The sequence below is a fragment of the Centroberyx affinis genome, unplaced genomic scaffold (genome assembly GCF_046629955.1).
Source record: "Centroberyx affinis isolate AG114_WGS23_722 - 3 ecotype Tasmania unplaced genomic scaffold, CSIRO-AGI_Caff_v1 ptg000440l_1, whole genome shotgun sequence".
Classification (NCBI taxonomy): Eukaryota; Metazoa; Chordata; class Actinopteri; order Beryciformes; family Berycidae; genus Centroberyx; species Centroberyx affinis.
In genome coordinates, this window is record NW_027279103.1 from 303,703 (window position 1) to 321,857 (window position 18,155).

General features: G+C 41.9%; 1 protein-coding gene across 4 annotated transcripts; it reads right to left on the minus strand.

Annotated features, from left to right (window-relative positions):
- Positions 1 to 118: 118 nt before the first annotated feature.
- zfr2 (zinc finger RNA binding protein 2) lies at positions 119 to 17,919 on the minus strand. Of its 4 annotated transcripts, none has more exons than XM_071516943.1 (19): positions 17,864 to 17,919; positions 15,676 to 15,931; positions 15,254 to 15,368; positions 14,560 to 14,790; positions 13,554 to 13,879; positions 12,950 to 13,138; positions 12,414 to 12,678; positions 11,508 to 11,683; positions 10,915 to 11,034; positions 10,144 to 10,289; positions 9,057 to 9,183; positions 8,753 to 8,958; positions 8,399 to 8,567; positions 6,772 to 6,946; positions 3,608 to 3,702; positions 3,070 to 3,165; positions 2,540 to 2,651; positions 2,146 to 2,243; positions 119 to 2,029 (listed from the first exon to the last, which is right to left on the minus strand). In XM_071516943.1, the coding sequence occupies exons 1-19, from the start codon at positions 17,914 to 17,916 to the stop codon at positions 1,856 to 1,858; spliced, it is 3,129 nt and encodes a 1,042-aa protein (XP_071373044.1). In that variant the 5' UTR covers positions 17,917 to 17,919; the 3' UTR covers positions 119 to 1,855. The 4 variants fall into 4 exon arrangements, with proteins under 4 accessions (XP_071373044.1, XP_071373043.1, XP_071373041.1 ...); XM_071516942.1 differs by having other exon boundaries at positions 3,614 to 3,702; positions 14,560 to 14,787; positions 17,864 to 17,916; XM_071516940.1 differs by having other exon boundaries at positions 14,560 to 14,787; positions 17,864 to 17,916.
- Between the last annotated feature and the right edge of the window lie 236 nt (positions 17,920 to 18,155).

Sequence of the window (18,155 nt, forward strand, 5' to 3'; positions counted from 1 at the left end):
TTAGTTGTAATATCCTTTAATGCAGCAAGCGGCTAATTTGCAAAAGAAAATGTTTGCGATGTAAAAGTAAAAATGCACAATTTTACAGACAATACAGCCTCGGAGACAAAAATGGCTTAAAAGTATTTAATATCTCCCCTTAATTTTAGGCAGCACTACAAAGACATTCAAATAATAGGACAGCAACGTTCACACTTCGTTTAACAATACAAAATTGATTGCAACATCCTTCTGAAATAAAACAAAACAATATGTCTATGGTGTTCTTAGTAAACGAAATCAACCTAAATCTGCACATTAATTCTCTCACATGAACCTTCAAGCCAAAGAGTTGTGCAATTCTCCTTTTCTCCGTCCTACATCTTCGTGAAGTAAGATCAGTAAAATATTGCATGACAGTAACAACTCATAAATGTTCCCCTTTCTGAATCTTCGGTCTTAATATGAAATCTCTAATACACAACACAACGCAGGCACAAGGAAGAAAGTCAAAAGACTAGTAACCCCTTGATCATTACAGTAGATATTCAGTCTTAACGTTTTTTCTGACTAAAACTTGTCTCCTCTGCTGACCAAACTCTGGAAGAAAAAGATTGCTAGGCATATTCAAATGATAAAATTATGGCTGCATACAGTAACATTGTCATTTCATAAGTGCTTCATTCCCTCAGCATGCTAGACTGTGCAACATAAGACTTCTCTCATGAGAGACATAACATTACTCCCCAGTGTGACTTCCACAGAAAAAGCCTTTCAATTATTTTTTTTTATTTATTATTTTATTGTGCAAATTAATCTTGCACAAAGCAGAGCTATCTTTGTAGGTTTCTGATAAACTTAAGGGCCTCTTTGAAGAGCAATTATTTTAGCGTATTGTTTTCAAGATGTGATGTAGGCCTTTGGATGGATCTTAAAACTCCTTTGTCTGTCTCCTTCCACTTTTCCAAAATGCATTAGAAGAAAACCACACAGATTTAGAGGGGACTGGGGGGGGCGGAGGGAGAGAGGGCATGAGGGTTTAAGGAAAGACTTGTTACGTACACCCGTTTCAATCAACAGCATCACACCATTTTTGTCATTATTAACGTGTCATTACCTGTATTTTAGGCACAATGAACAGCACAGTATGTAAATCCTTTACATAGTGAATCTTCTCTGAACTCCTAAACAGTTTCAGAGCCTCAACAAGTAAAATTCCATCATTTCTTTTCCAATAGACCTGGAAACACATTTTCACTGTACAATGTCACACACACCCAAGTTAGTTCAGCGACTCCCGACTCGGAGTCAGATGTCAAAACTGAACTAGCTTAGGGAGATGTAGGGATTCAAACTCTTCTTCAACGAGAAAAGCTGGAAATAAAGCTAAAAGGTGCTGATGATTAAACCGTACTGGAGGCTTCAATACCAGAATACCTCTAATACACAGAAAACAATGGCTAGGTGACAGTGGCTGGTACAATTATTGTGGATGAACGCGGGAGGTGGGGAGGGGCGGTCAGTAGTCAAGTGTGCAAGTACACTAGAAATGGAATGATGCAATCGTTAGCTCCCTCAGATCCTTTCCGAAACACAAACTTTCAGTCATTTTCCTTAGCACACTTTTAAGTACAGTACATCTGCAGTAAAATACTATATGGGAGAAGGAATTGCAGTACATATTCTCAAACTTCAGTCCTCCCCCTCCCAACATTTCCTCCTCTCGCTTCAAGGGCAGACACGTAAAGAGTAAAGTCAGTTATATTCATATGTGTATAGCTGTGTGTTAAGATTATTTTCAAGATAAGAAAAGGTTAAAGTTGTGACATTCTACCAGTCTCTACACTAGCAAACGCGCTGCTCTGGAGGTCGGAGGTCAAGCGTCCTCTGCTTCCTCCTTCTTGTCTTTTTTACCCTCCCCTTCCCCTTCGCCCGTTTCGCTGATGTCCCGCCTCCGCTTGCGGTTGCGAGCGCTGGCCTTCGACGCCGGTAGAGACTCCATGCCCAGAACCTTGTGGATCTGACGGAATGCAAGCAGCCGCAAAGCGTGCTGGAACCAGAGGAAACGGGAAAGGGACAAGTAGGTTAGTAGAATTTAAAACATCTTCAGTAAACAGTTTTCCCTCAAAATCAGCATTTATTGTGCATTCAGATGTGGGAACGTACCTGTGCGCTGGCAGTAATATCCTCTCTGGCTTGACCAGTCATGGTTTCCAACGCATCTGTTGGCTCTTTCTCACAGGGGTCCAACAAACCTGGTCCATCTGAGGAAAGAGGGGACAATAAATTATGAATATGACCATGACAGAAGAAATCAGTAAATCAAGATACAATACATTAGCATATCCATTAAAGATCTACTAAAACAATCCCCCTTCAAAAGCTCCATGTTTTCGGCACAAGCTGATTTTATAGCACCAAGGGGGAAACAATGTAGATAGATAAGTGTGTGTAATTCATGACTGAATAATTTAGTGTTATTGTCATTAGCTGGAATCAATGGAGAGACTTTCTGATACAGTGAAATTATGTGTATATAGCTTTCTCTTGTTAGTCTGACCTGGCAGCAGTATGCCTGTGGAGATGCACTCCAGGACGCGGCGCATGGCCTCTCCCGGGCTGAGCGGGCCTGTGGCGCTGCTGATGACCTTCTCTACCAGCAGCTCCATGGCCTGGAGAGGGAAACACATGGGAAGATACATTATATAGACACTGAAATGGAAGAAAGATGCCCAGACACTGGGTTCATGCTCCCTTAGTGGCATCCTTCTCTCTTTTGGTGTCACACACAAAGGACAAGGGAGAGAGGGAATAATACGCAACATGGGATTACAGTTAAAATCAAACTTACAACAATGCAAGCACACATGCCTCATCCTGCCGCACCATGTGTTAGTAAACCAATGTTTTAAAACAATAACCTTATTAGAAATAGGTTTTGCTCACCAAAAAAGAAAGCAATGAGTCAAAAAGTAAAAAGGTAAAAAGTAGGAATAAAAACATGTAAAATTAGCGCAACAAACTGATTAACCAATGTGTGAAATGCATGGACAGACAGGGAAAAAGATAGGTGAAGTCTGAGCCTCTTACCCAGCCGGGCATCTTGCCCCAGGTTGGCACCCGTTGGCAAAGGTCTCTCAGAACCCGAATGATGATCACACAGGACTGCAGCCCGTTGGCACGAGCCTGAGGAAATGCAAAAAAATCATCAGTACTGCATTTGTTAAAGACAGAAGCTCTTATTGTAGCTACACTAAATTTCTGACAATGTAACTGTAAATATAACTCAAATTTCAAAAATTTTGGTAACTTAAATTCATCAGGCAATATTTCAAAAAACATGATTCTACTCTCAAATACATAACTATTTTGTAAGCAGACATCTTAATATAAACACATAACTTAAATAGTTACCAATAATATGCTTTACTTCCATGACAGAAATTATTTTGTAAGAGTAGACATCATTTTTATCAAATGGTGGCCATCTCACTTGGAATCAAACTCTTTAACATGTTTTCTTAATTGCACTTATTTCTTAACATCTGTTATCAAAGGTAATAGACAGACTCAGGTTCATAATACACTGTCTAAAATGGTGATATAGTCATGCAGGTTGTTGTGATACCTTTACCTGGAACCATTTGGCATGTCGGAGAGCAGCCAGGTATTCCAGGCATTTCTTCTTATTCAGGAGATCAGTAACGTCCTTCTCAGCCACACCTGATGGAGATAATATGAATTGGCTCAAGGCTTACTGTTTAATTAATGCAAGAGCCAAATTATCACTGTAATAAACATTAGTCACATGGCTTGTTGCAACTGTTGTTGTACATTCACTGACCAGGGATGAGATTACTAAAACATTTCTAGCATGTGAATGATTTCTGGTCAAATCTCAAACTCTTTCCTTGGCTCCTTAAAAACTCTCCTTGGTTTTGTTTCAGTTTGTTTTGACAGACAAATGATGAGGGGAAGATATCAGAAAACAAGGAAAGCATTTGACCATCAGTTTGCATTAAGGGCCTGACCGATACATGAGTTTTAGGTCCAAAAATGTATACGAAATACATCTGCCAATAATAAAGAAATAATAAAGAAAACCCCTCGAATTTGGGTCTTGTAGACTGAGACAGGCTGATTCAATTTTGTCTGATTCCAAAAATTTACAATTATTTAATATGAATCATCATGAATCATCACAGAACCTTATACACACTGGACTTGCATCAATATAGATATCAAAAATCTACCCACAATTTTTTACACAATGTTTTTTTGCATTGAGGCCTGAAAGGAGAACCCGTTACAGCAGGCTTTTTTGACTTTCATTTGTATATCGTTACCAGCAAAATCAAGATCAAAATAAAGCCTAATTTCTGACAATAGTAGTATCCGTTTGGAAAACTAAAAATGTTTGGTTGTACAACAGTGGACACACTTTAATTAGTATTTAGTAGAAACACCTTTTCCTTTTATAACAGCAGAAAGACTGTCTGGACAAGTCTCTACCAACTTAGCACAGCTGGATTTAAAATTTGTCTCCCATCACTGAAACTGTAACAGGACGTCCTTATGTACACACCTCTTTAGGCCGGTCTACAGAGGTCCAGGCTCTGACTGGGCCGTTCCACACTAATATTCTTTTTTTCCCCCAGACATTCCTTGATTGATTTGGTTTGTTTCTCATCCATGTCATATTGAAAGATTAAATTCTTTACCTTTTCTTGCAGAGGAAAGCTGATTTTTCCTCAAATATCTTGGTATCTGGAGATTTCTTAAAGGTGGGTTGGCAGTTTTAAGGCGGGGTGACCCACCTCACCTATTCAATCATAGGGGAATCTCTGGTGTGCACCCTCATGTTTAGTTTATTTTTAATACACTGTCAAAAATGAGTAGCCTTTTGTTTTTACCTTGAATTTTCTGGTTACTATATGCAAGTGAAAAAAGTCTAATTCCATGGGTTTTCATTTCAGGCCTCAAGGCAATAAAAACTCAAAAATTTGAAAGGGTGTGTCAACTTTTGATATCCAATGTATCTATGAAAGATCAATATCTCTGCACCTACTGTATTTATCGGTCTGGCCCTACTTTGCATGGAAAGTAATGGATTGCACTATTCTTGCACCACAAAGTTTTAAGGAAACTCATCCCAAGCTGATAAAGGCACAAGAGGGGAGCCTCACTATTTTAACAACATGACATGACAACATCAAAAAGCAAAGCAATTTCAGTGAGGTCAAATTTGTGGAAAAAAAAAAATGATAAAGCCAGGGATGAACTTATTATTGAGTACTGTAAATGATAGTATGCAGTTATGTTGGTTCAAAAGAAAACTTTCTGTGCCCGATTCAGACGTTAATGAAATAATCCATGAAACAAAATCCATGAAAATCTATCCTTGTTCATGACAAATTCACATTTTTACGAAATAAATTTGTCACCTCAAAATAACAAATGACAATTTTTTCCAATGCATCCACTGCGGTTATTGAACTGAAATATTTCACAACAAAAGCCTAGGGGTTTTCCACACTTCCATGTTCACTGGCACTGTAGCAAGAACAGAGGACATTAGGTTTGTTACAGGGGAAATACATGAAAATCTGCCACTTTTTTGAAGTCTACACTACCATACCACTAAGAATCAAAACCCCAGGTTTATCACGCCTCTTAGAGTTGGGAGTATTGATTTAGGAACAGTTGTGCCCCTCTGATCTTAGTGAATAAGAGGGTCCTTGGCATTCCCACTCTGAAAAGCCTAATAAACATGGGCAACCTTGTTTATTTTATTTTTACTATTCTTAGTGGTACGTATACAAGTGTGGTCTTCAGAAGAGCCATTGGGTTGCCTAGGTCTGCTGATACAGAATCGGGGGCACTGATCAACAAACCCAAACAAAATAGAGAAAGAAAACGGCCACAGAAAACATTTCTACCATGTTTTCCAAATGGGAAAAATACATTAAAATGCTGACAGTTATTGGAGCAGGCGGGGGAGTGTTTGCAACACAATGATCTTGAAAATTACCTGCACTGTTAAAAGGGGAGAAGTCATGATAATGATTTCGCTAATCTCATTTTAACATTATTTCAATATTGATCATCGTGGGGGAATAGAATGACACTCCAACACCTTATCGATAATGATAATGCCATTTTGTGTTGCAGGGATGAGATATAAAGGGAGTGGGAAGTCGTTGGACCTCGGAATTCCCCTGTAGAAATTACGTAAAATGCAACAAGAGAAGCAAAACTTACTTCAAATCTCAAAGCTATAAATATTTCAACAAATAGTATCACTATTGAGGCATTCTCATCCCTGGGCATTATCTGAGCACTGATCATCATCTTTGTCTGTTTTAAATCATAATTTTCCAAAGGTTTATCTGAGCATGTGTTCATAAGATAAACACACACCCTACTGGCACAGAAAGGTCGGAGAGCCCGGCTTTTGATTCCCATGTTGTGGAAAAGAAATAAAGAGCTTGGGGACTAAGTGTAACTGCAAACAATGGGGAAAATGAAAACAGTGGGACAAATGAATGGGTGAGTCAAGTCTTTTAAAGGGGGGGAGGGGTTAAAGAAAAAATAAGCATATCATTTTTGCTTGAACCATGATGCATGGGCTTGGTTAAAAGTCCCATCTCTCATTTTGCATAATTTAGGAGCTTTTCAGCCTAAAAGTTAGGCTGCTAATGGGTGGGTGGGTGGGGGGGGGGGTATATATAGTGTAATACACACAGTGCTAACATTTGGTTGTCTGGTACTGAAAGCTTTGGCTTCTCTAACCTTTCTCAGCCGCTTTTCCTCCTGCCTGCTTGTCCTTCTCTGCGGCAGGGTCCTCCCTCATCAGCGGCGAGGTGAGAGAAATGGTCACCTGCATTTTGGGCTCCTTGCTTGAAAATATCACGATGTTCGCCTCCTCAGGGTGAGCCTGCACCTCATACTGATCTTCAGAAAATGTCTGCCGGTTAAAAGGACACTTGGGATTACTCACTACAGAGGAGGAGGGGTGCGGGGGGGGCTTTCTTTTAGCGAAAAACAAGCAGAGAGGGGCCTAGTTTGGCGGGGCGACAGGGTAAAACTGTACTCTTTTTAACCCCAGGTATACAAATTGTTTCTCTAAAGACTGTTAGGATTGGTCCCCTTATTTTAAAAGGGTCAGCAACATTGAAAACAATATTTCTCAAGGTTTTGGTCACTAAGTATATCTTTTCTATAGAATGGACTACACAGTAAAATGTAAAAAAGGGAATGGGGGCGGTTTAAAAAGGAAATGCCCCAGTCTCACTCTGTAGGACTCAGGTGTCGTAACCAGGCAGTGAATCTAAAGATCAGTGAAAAGCATTTCTGATAAAATACTCATTACAGCTAGAGCAGGAGGGAGGAAGAGTAAGGAATTACATCACATCACAAGCTTCAAGTCTTCATCGTGGTTTTATTTCATCTCTCTCGCACTTGGGCCTTAAAGGGGAATACCAGTCAATTTAAAAATTCACATGGGTTATTCCTTTAGCCTGGGGGAGTTCAATCATTTGTGAACATGGACAACTCTCTCCCAAAGCCAACACTCAGATAAACAGCCTGTAAGTCCTCTAATAGCAATCAATGGGAGACAGACTGAGTGGATTTATACAATGTTTGAGCATTTCCACCCAAATTAGCTTTACTATATAGTAGTGGTGTCAGTTCTGAACCAACAAATACATGTATATCTGCAGAAAATTAACCTATCAGAGTCACCTGTTCCAGTTTAACTTGGTTCCCAGTGTAGAAGTATAATCACTTATCAGTATAATCACTGATAAATGAGTAGGACAAACTTCTCCCTTCGTTCTGGCTGTAGGGGAGAGTAGTGAATGTTCACCAGTGCAAATTGAACTGCTCTAGTGCATAGGGAAAACCTATCTGAATACTGAAATTAAATGGTATTCCCCTTCAAAAGGTTATGGGCTAGATGTTCTGATGAGAGTAAAGAATGAAGTGAGACTTTGTGGTATTCTCTGGTTTTGTGTCTTGGTTGCTAAAAAATGTAAGATCATATGATTACTACAGTATTACCATTACTAAACTGTGATATTCAAATGAGAAAGCAGTCCCTTCCTCCGTTTACTCCAGCTCTATATCAGAATTACTTAGAGTGAAACCTTTGGTTCCCATTCTATTGAATACATAACTTCAAATCTATTAGTTGTGAGCCCTTATGACACAAGTCAAAAGGCAATACCTGCAACTTGAAAAAAAAAATCTGTTAAGATTACCGTTGTCAATTCCAAATTCACCAAAATCCTTCCCTCTCTCAACCTCATGCACAGCACAGGGAATCCGAACAATTTCCTACATTAACAGACTCAATCAATCAGCTGCTTGATCTGTGTCACTCAACTCTAGGTAAAGGACTGGTGAGGTTTCTTACCGCCAGTTCCTGGGGCAGCTGCTTGGCGATGTTCTTCAGTAAGGTGATGGTGGGTTTCTTGGCCGTCAGCAGGATGAGCTCAACATTTCTGTCCCCATGAAGCAGCAGGCCTTTGGCCAGGATTCCCACCCTCATCACCCCTTTCAGCAGCCGTCCTGGGTTCTCAGTACTGTCAGAGAGTAAGAAGGTCAGAGAGAGAGAAACAGTCAAAAATGAAGAGTTGTAGGGCTGGTTTAACAGACATTTTTTTAAGCTAAAACAAGAAGAATCAAGAAAAATGCTTATCAAAAGTGCTTTTCGTCCTGAACTAGGCTTAATCCATGCCCTTAGCAAGTAGAAGTTTCCCCTTCTTACGCTTTTTCCTCTCCATCCTCAGCAGTAGAGGTAGCAACAGCAGGTGCCTCCTTCTCCAGCAGGGAGTCTGACACCAGTTTGAGGGCTCTCTCCGAGTGAGAGACGATCCTCTGGACGGCCTGCAGCTCCTCCTCCACTGGGTAAATGGTGGAGTGCTTGGCCATGATGTGGCGGTCGTCAGGGGAGTCTGGCCGACGTACGCACGTCTTAAGGGAGAAGGGGGTGAGTAAAACTATTTATAAATCACACTAAATCTCACTGAAAGCTAGTTTTATTGCATTTCTGACTTCACAGAAACACTCACCAGTAGAGGGGGTACAGGCATCCCAGGGCGGCTCATCAGCGGCGGAGGGGCCATCCTGCGCCTCTGCTCCCCCCAGTACATCTGTTCCTCCTCCATCCTCCTCCAGTACATGTCCTCCTCATATCGCCTGGAGGAGAGCGGGCAGAGACGTGTCAGTAGAGCCAAACTTTTTGAAAACCCAATTTTTTATTTAATTCAATAAACGTCATTTATGTGCTCTGGGATTTTTCCATTACAGGTATAAAAAATATACAATAATCTATACCAAAAAAATCAACGTCAACATAAAGTGTATTCTTATAAACCCTTGCACATATAATGGAATCATAATACATAGGTACTGTGTAGTACAGTACATTAGATTGGGGAAATAGAATATTTTCACTTGGACTGACACGTCTGGGGTTAAGAAGAGGAATCAGTAGAATCTGAGTCAATTACAGCTGCTTGATTGTAATCAAAATGCGTATTTCCTCTGAGACCAATATACAGTATGAGCTCTTTGGCAGCAGATGCCACATTTTAGCCAATCATAACCTGCCTTAAAAGTGTCGTCAAGAGAGACTGTTGTATCAGTAACAGATGATTAAAGCGCAGGCCAGGTTTCTAGTAAATTTGGCTGAACAGAGTGGAAACATATTTCAGTGGTCCCTAATCTGTACAGTTCTCACAACAAATCCTCCATATTTGACATGAAAAAAATCAGTTACTCATATGAACTTCCTGTGTGAGATTGTTGAGACTGTTTTCTAGAGATTTTATTGTAGAACTGTAGAAGAGATAATGTGACTGACAAGCATCAGAGAAGGTCAACAAAAGAGGGGAAGACGTTGATTAAATGTAGGCAGGGAATTCCCTTATTTTAGACGGGTAAGTGTGTCAGTCTAACAGCTAACCAACTTCAGAACTTCCCCTTTACTGATATTATCTTCAAGATGCCATCTTTAATGCCTTTTCCTTTTCTCTTTTTTCTGTGCCAACCAAGGAAATTTTGCGAACTTAACTTCAGACTGCAGAACAGACGATAACACAAGAGCGAGCCTCAATCTCTGACTAACAGGTCATGATCTTTGGCCACATGTCTGACCTCATCTCCATGTGCCAGCGTTGCTCATCGTCTCTCTGTCTCTTCAGCACCGCCTTCTGCTTCTGCTTCCTCAGCTTGCCCTCCTGCAGCTTCCTGGCCCGGTTACTGGGCTTGATCTCCACAGGAAGTTCTGGGTTTACTTTTTTCTACAAAGGGAGCAAGAAGAGGACAGAATAATATTGACTGACTGACTGACTGACCCTGACTGACAAAAGTCGAGAGAATAACAACATGTGCATATGCGGGGCTTGCATGCAGGCACGCACATACGCATTATCATTTTTTGTAATATGCAATATAATGACTCTAATTGCTAAGTACTGTAAAGCAAGACATAACAAGAATAATCAGCTGGAATAATTATTTTTAATTGAAATAACTAACAGCTATTCAGATGGGATCATTTCGACAGCAGGTCTGCCATCGTGTGGCCATTGTGTATAATAACTGTTTCATACTTGCAGTATAGATGACACTTTATTACCCAGTATGAGTTTAAAAAATGTATACTATATTATAGTAATTATAGAAAGATTAGATATAGAGTTATAATCCCCAGGGAGAAGTTAGGAAATTGCCAGAACAACCCATATTCACAATATAAAATGTGCCCGTAATCCAAAATGCCAATAAGTTAAAAGCATGTATTTTAACCCTGCTGATAAATGTTTTTCTTTATGCCTCTTTGGGTGACTGGTCAGGTCTGGTTCAGCTCAGACCTTCTGCTGTATCTCTCCCAAGATATCTTGCCAAGCGAAATCATTGTCTTACCTTGTACTGCAGTCTGTGCCTTCTTCCCTTCAGGTGCATGTCTTTAGCGTTGGGGTCATTGAAGCTGCATTCACAGAGTTTACAGTGGAAGCGAATCACCTTGCCGTCATCGTTACGGACCTGGGGAAAGATGGATAATTCAGCTGAAGACACAGTCATGCAGGAGGACCACCTCAACACAAATGATAATCCTATAGATCAGTGTTTCCCAACCCAGTCCTCAAGGACCCCTTTTCCTGCAAGTATTGGTTCCAGCTCTACTCTTGCGCACCTGATCCAGTTAAGGTGTAATGCTGATTGGTAGAGACAGATCTACCTGAACAGAGCAGCATGAAAGTGTGTAGGCCCAAGTGGGATCAGGTGTGCAAGAGTAAAGATGGAATAAAAACTTGCAGGACAGGGGGGTCCTTGAGGACTGGGTTGGGAACCACTGCTATAGATCATTATATGAAGATAGCAGACAGATAACAGAGATCTTGTACATAAATATAGCATGTTATTACTGGCATTATTGGCATCATTATTATTACTTTCGATCATAATTATCACCTTCAACACTGAGATCATTATCGTTATCATCATTTCTGGCCTACCTCCTCCACATAGTCATGTCCCACCGGCTGGACGTCTCCCTGACTCCCTCTGTCACCGTCCTCATCGTCACTCTGAGGATCCATCTTCTGCATCGTCTGCTGCTTGGGCTCCTCTGCCTTGGCTGCTGCTGCTGCCACCACCGCTGCTGCAGCTGGAGCGCTGGCTGGCTTATTGGCTGTGAGGCAGGCAAGATATCACAGTTTAAAGAGTTCATTTCCAAAAAGCTGTATGTCCATTATAGGGGGAAAAAATATGTAACTAAGTTTATGATTCAATATTGAAGAGTTCTATTCCAAAGCGTTATATATCAATTTGGGAAAAAACATCTTGAACGGTGAGGCAGGAAAGACCGCTTTCAGTTTTTAAGCTCCTGATAGATGGAATAGGCTGCAGGACTCTCTTAAACTGGACCGATTTGTCTCTATGGAAAAGTTCAGGGCGCTTTTAGAGGATGCATTATGTGGGGATTGCAATGGCCCACCCTGTATAAATAAAGGTTTACATACATACATACATCTTCTACCTCAGTTTCATCATTCAATGTCTTAAAAATTTGGAAGTTCCACTTTGTAAAAGCGTTCCATCAACCAAGTGATTAAGTTAACCAACAATTCTACCATGATTTGTTAAAATTTTGTGACATTGTTCATTTTGTAAGAGTAGTCATCCAGTGAGTGAAACTCTTCATGGTCAAAAAGGTATAGTTTTGACACTAATAGGGACATACAGTATATATCACTGGAACTGAGTGACATTTAGTTTGGATATGACTCTAGTTAATATACATGAGACAGAATATTGTTTGGTAATCTCTATGTCTGGAAATATGTAATGCTGAAGTTTAAACATTCAAACTTTACAGATGTGGCCAAAATATTATCCACATAACATATCCAATCACTTACAAATGACAGTTATTTTGGGAGGAACTGGTTTCTTGACTGGCGCTGCTGTTTTAGCAGCAGTGTTTACGACCACTGGTTTGGGTGCTGCAGTGGGAGTCGTTGGCGCAGCAGCAGAAGCCGCTGAAGTGGTTGAGACCGAAGAAGGAGCGGAGGCCGAGACAGGAGGTTTCCCAGCTGTTGAGGTTGTATAAACTGGAGCCGTGTTCACCAAGACAGGCTCAGTTGAAGGTATGGGTTTGCCCAGCTTGGTGTGGAGTTTCACCACCTTTGACAAAGAGTTTGACAAAGAGAGACGGAGAAAGATACAACCATGTAAGGCCGCTGACACTTAATCCCATCCCAGATCCCAGAGGGAGGTTTCATGTCAAGACTTGGCAGCTTTGAGAGAACATCACATGGGTACACCACTCTAATATCCAGAATGATTTAATGCACATTATCTAAATATTTTCTACAGCTGCCTCCTATCCTTATAGACTACATTTTCTTAAATACCAGCAGTTACTGAGAGACTAAAGCATCACAGCTGTGCTGACCTTCTGGTGCTTGGCCCCACGGATATGGGCGGCGTAGGCGTCGACCCCAGTGCAGGAGACGTCACACAACTCGCAGCGTAACTGGGTTTGGACCCCTCGGGGCCCGTTGCTGGCCCCTGTCTGCCCCCCAGACTTCAGCGCTGCCTCCTTTTTCTTGTGCTTCTGGCCTTCTAGATGCTCCCGGTATGTCTGATGAAATAAATAAAACCAGTTAGTAAGGTGGAGCATCTAAATATGAGATGCACATAGGGAAATAGGAATATTTGTTACATCTATTACTGTAACTTAATCTTCGCAATCTTGTTGATGAAATACGCTCAATATGATCATTTTTGACAACCACTATTACGAAATTATGTTAACCAGCCAGTAAACTACTCTCAATGTTTTCATACATACACACACACACACACACACACACACACACTATGCTCTGGTCTGATATATCTTAATATTGTAATGTGTTTGTTCTCATTTGTTTTTATTTGTATTTGGTTGTGTCCTTTGTTGCTTTGTGAGGCTCAATGCGATGAACCTGTTATATTAAAAGCCCTTTATAAATGAAATCACTCTGACTTAACCATCTGTCACTGTAAATCCCTACCTGAGGGCCAGCACAGCTGATCTTGCAAATGTCACAGTAATGGAGCTGGGGCTGCTTGGGAGGCCCTTTGGGCTTCTGCAGCTTGTTCTGGTGAAACATGGGCTTTTTGTAGGCGTTTCCAGCCGGAGCCGTCACCATGTTGCTGCCCGAGTTGCTCCAGGAGGAGCTGGTCAGCTGCTTCGGGGGCGGCTGGATCGGGGGCTGGGGCTGCTGGGGCTGCTGGGGTGGAGGCTGGGGCTGGGCGAGATTCTGCTGAGCTGGCTGGTAGTAGGAGGGGGTGGAGGTGGAGGTGTAGCCACTCGAGTCGTAACTGGAGTAGCTGATGCCTGAGGGTGAGAGAGGACAGTAGAGAGAGGAGGGGGCAGAGGAGAGAGTCATTAGAGAGATGGCAGCACAGAAGATATGGGTCAAAATGAACACACTGTAAAAACCAACATGTTGGCAATATGCAAGCTGCACTTGAATTTCACCAGGGTTGATACAGTCTAAATATAGACCAAAGACGATGAAGGCAAACCCCAAGTCAGATGCAATCATCAAGCGCTGAAGATGGGATTTGACAGGTGTCAGAAATTTAATAGAAGCTCTAACTTGAACTTTTAATTATCAAGTTAGCAATGTCTTGCTCTATACATCTGTCGCAACCACTCAGAATCTGCTGAAGTCTTTGATCAACTCTCCTGACTCACTTGTTTCTCTTTCAGACTTGGACCATGTCTTAGTCAACTAAATATCTGTGATGGGAGGTGAACACTTGATGATTTTCCCACACTCATCTCCTTTCCTCTATCACCCAAACCAGGTTTTCTATGTAGGCACTCACTCTAGTTGAATAGTACAAAGGACAGTTACATCACATCCTCTGTACTGGGAAAAAAGACATGGGAAATTTACTCCTGACACATGTATCTTTGTTCTTACTGCTTTTTGACCGATATAATAAGGGCTTTATTGTAGTTGGACCAAAAAGGCCTTCTAAAAACCTAACCCCCTCTCTCGCTCTTACCCGAGTAAGAGGTCGCTGAAGCCGTGGAGCTGAAGGAGGAGCCGGGCGTGTAGGAGGAAATGGGCGTAGGAGGCTGCTGAACGCTGGTGGACACTGGGTAGATGTTGTAGCTGGTCGACACGGAGCTGGAGGGGGCCAGGGGTTTCAGGGCCGTTACCTGCCTCTGGGGAGGAGGGGGCTGGCTGTACACCGTGGAGGGAGCAGGACTGTAAGCACTCTTCACACCTACTGCTAGAGGAAGGGAGGGAGGGGGAGGAGAGAAGACAAAGAGGATGGAGAGGAGGGAGAGGAGAAGAGGAGGGAGGGGGAGAGAGAGAGAGAGAGAGAGAGAGAAAGAAAGAGATATTTGATTTCCTGCACTGCATCCTCTGGGACTGCCGGTCAGAGAACTATTGGCAAGGCAGGCAAGATATCTAATCCTCATTACACTAGCATTTGAACACCAGACACATTCCTTTTATATCACATTACCCTTCAAAAAGTCCAAGGTAAATAATACGGAGACTGTAGTGACTAATGAACGGCAAATCCTCAGCAAGCCAACTGAGAGAGAGGTGTGTGTGTGTGTGTGTGTAACTATTCTGAGTTCTAAACTGTAATTAGAACTGAAATACTAGTTACATGAAACACAATATTCAGAGAGCAGTGAGGGACAGTTTGGACGGAACATGAGAATAAAAATAAATTGACTCACCAGTTTGGTAGTAATTCTCTGTGGGTGTCCTCTGAGCTGGGGCTATACTGGTCTGGTAGTACTGTTTATTGTCATAGGTAGTGACTGCGGGGGGACGCCCATAACTGTAGCTGTCCTGTTGGTGGTTACAAGAGCTTGTTTAATCAAGTGCTTTACCATTATGTGGGATATCTATGCATGATAGAACTATCATACAGTGATGTCAAAAAAAAAATACAAGCAGCAAATAAAACATAATTGCAGCAAGGGTCAATATTTATTTTGTTTAATCACTGAACAAATGCACTAATATCACAAAAGCATTGCATTAAATAATGCTGCAATAGCCCAAAAAATCCCATTACATAACATCAAACATGATCATATCATACTATGAGAAACCAAAAAGCAGCAGTCATAAAGGAAAGTGAAATGAGACTGACCGTGTCTGAGTATACCTGGTACGTCTGTGGGGTGGTGGTGGGCTGCGGGGGGGCGGGGGGGTCTGGCTGCCTGTAGCCATAGTCTGGGGGCGCCTGGTGGCTCTGGTAGGTCGGGTAAGGGGCCGAGACCACAGGCCGGGCCGCCTGGACTGGGGCTGGAGAGTAGGATGCGGTCACAGCATGAGCCACGGCCGGAGCCTGCTGGACGCTGTAACTGGCTGTGGAGGGGTGGGAGTAGGCCGGGGGAGGCTGGGTACTGAAGGGGGAGGGGGGGGGAGCAAGAAGGAAAACTTTGAATTAGCTCAAAGAGGACAACTTAAGAAACTAAATTGAACTTTAGACGCCATCCAGTTGAGAAAAGCTTTATTTGGAAATGAGCTATAGAATGAGAATGTGTTCCATTTTTATTTGAAAATCGAAGACGTTATTCACAGCAGAAACTACTGTACTACAGGATCCATCTATGACTATTGCTTTAAACATTAGAACGCGTCATCTATCTGCTATACTGTTGTTTGCTTTTTGTGATAAGCGCAGACAAGGCAAAAGGCAATCCATGATCAAGTTACTTAGCAGGCTTTGATAGAAGAAACTATTATAAGAAACTGCCAGCTATAGGCCTAATAAAAAACACCACTGGTACAATACAATGTATCACCCAAAATGTAAGCTTATGCAGTGACGTAAGAATGCAACATCCACGTATACACTGGCCTAGTTCCTAATAAAAGTCTTTATTTTCAGCAGGATACACAGCAATGCCAAAAGGACAACCTTGTGAATGTGCAGAAGCCAAATCATTAGCATTCTTCGGGATGCTGACAGCTAGCAGTCACTGGCAATGGCATCCTGTAATAGATGCTGTCAGCACCTTTATCCAGCTTTTAGTGTCAGGATGGACAAGAACAGGAGAGGAGAGGGCTAAAATCAACGGCAGATGCATGAATTCCCCAAAACAGGGAAAACACGCACTGCATCAACGTGCAAACAGGGTTGTCATTATACTAATTTATCTTACGAGGAAATACTGGACCCAGTGCCAATACCAAGCAGTTGCACAATAAAAAGTATATAGAAAACTGCTTGCTGACTATAATGTAAATAAGCAGGTAAACAGACACAGTCTACAAAGTCTATTATCAGACTGTTTTGGCATTAAATCCTTCAAATTTTGGCCATCTGTTTTCAAAATGCTACAAGAATACCCCGGTGCCTGTATGGAGAATAAACTGATGATACTTCTCTATCTTAAACATCACAGGTATTGTAAAGATCTGGTAGTACAATCAATGCAATTACCATGCAACCCTATGGACAAGTTCCTACATCCTGAGATCTTATGTTCAATCAAGAAGTAGGACTGAACCTTTCAGATTAGACTTCAAATAAGAAGTCACGAGTAGAGGTTTCAGAGCTTGCACTGAGGAATACATGTAGTTTGCACAAGGAGAGGCAGAGCAGGAAACTTTTTCAGTTCACTGGCCACAGTGAATTCCAAAATTCACCAGCTACTTCCACCATTTCATCAGCTAGCTGGATTTGTTTAATAGAACAGGGCATCTGAACTGTGACTGGTCACCTGCCAAAGTCAGTGGTAGACTGACATAGACAAACTCACCAGCCACAACCTAAGTTCACTAGGATTTGGCTGGTGTGTCTGGTGTTAATTTTCCACTAATTCCAAGTTTTTCTATGTAGTTGCATATTGTTGGTAAACAAATACGACCAATGCACAGTTTGTAAGACACGGGACCTACAGCAAAGCCCGACCAGGGTTAGTTAATGTTAGCTCTCCTAAATCCTGAATGTTGGCCGGAGTCTCACCCGTCACACCAGCGGCCAGCTCGAGTGTAATAGCTAGCTGGCTAACGTTTGCCTATATAACGTCTGTCTAGTCTTGTTTGCCATCAAAAAGGCAAACAAGTACTGGCCGGAATGAAACAACAGTAGCTGCTTTCCAACCAAAACGGTTCAGGTAACGTTAAGCCTGTCGGCAAGCGCTGGCCTGTAAACCTGGCTAGCTAACGTAACTAGCCGGTCAAGCTAGCTAACTAGCTTATCCATTGCACGGCCACGCAGTGAAATCCCACCAATGACTGCGCTTTTGCTCATATACACTCCACAACAACGGCGGCTATAAATATGAAACACGAAGCATGTTGACACAAAGCTGCATCAACTGAATTACCTGTATTGCGGACCGGCACCATGTGTGAAGCCATAATAATTGCTTGCAGCCATCTTGGCATCTCCAGTACAGTACAGCACGGACAGACAGCAGCAAAAACCCTGTAGTTGACTGACAAGATAGTTCACTCCCTATTGAAGCCATGGAAACCCTCATCGCCCAGACCGGAACCGCGTAGGGACGGGAAATTATTCCGCATGTGCGTACAGATAGAAAAATTAGAATATTAAAGAATAGAAAAATAGCCAGGTAATCCATTCAGCAATAATTTATCCAAGTGCCTTTATCAAAA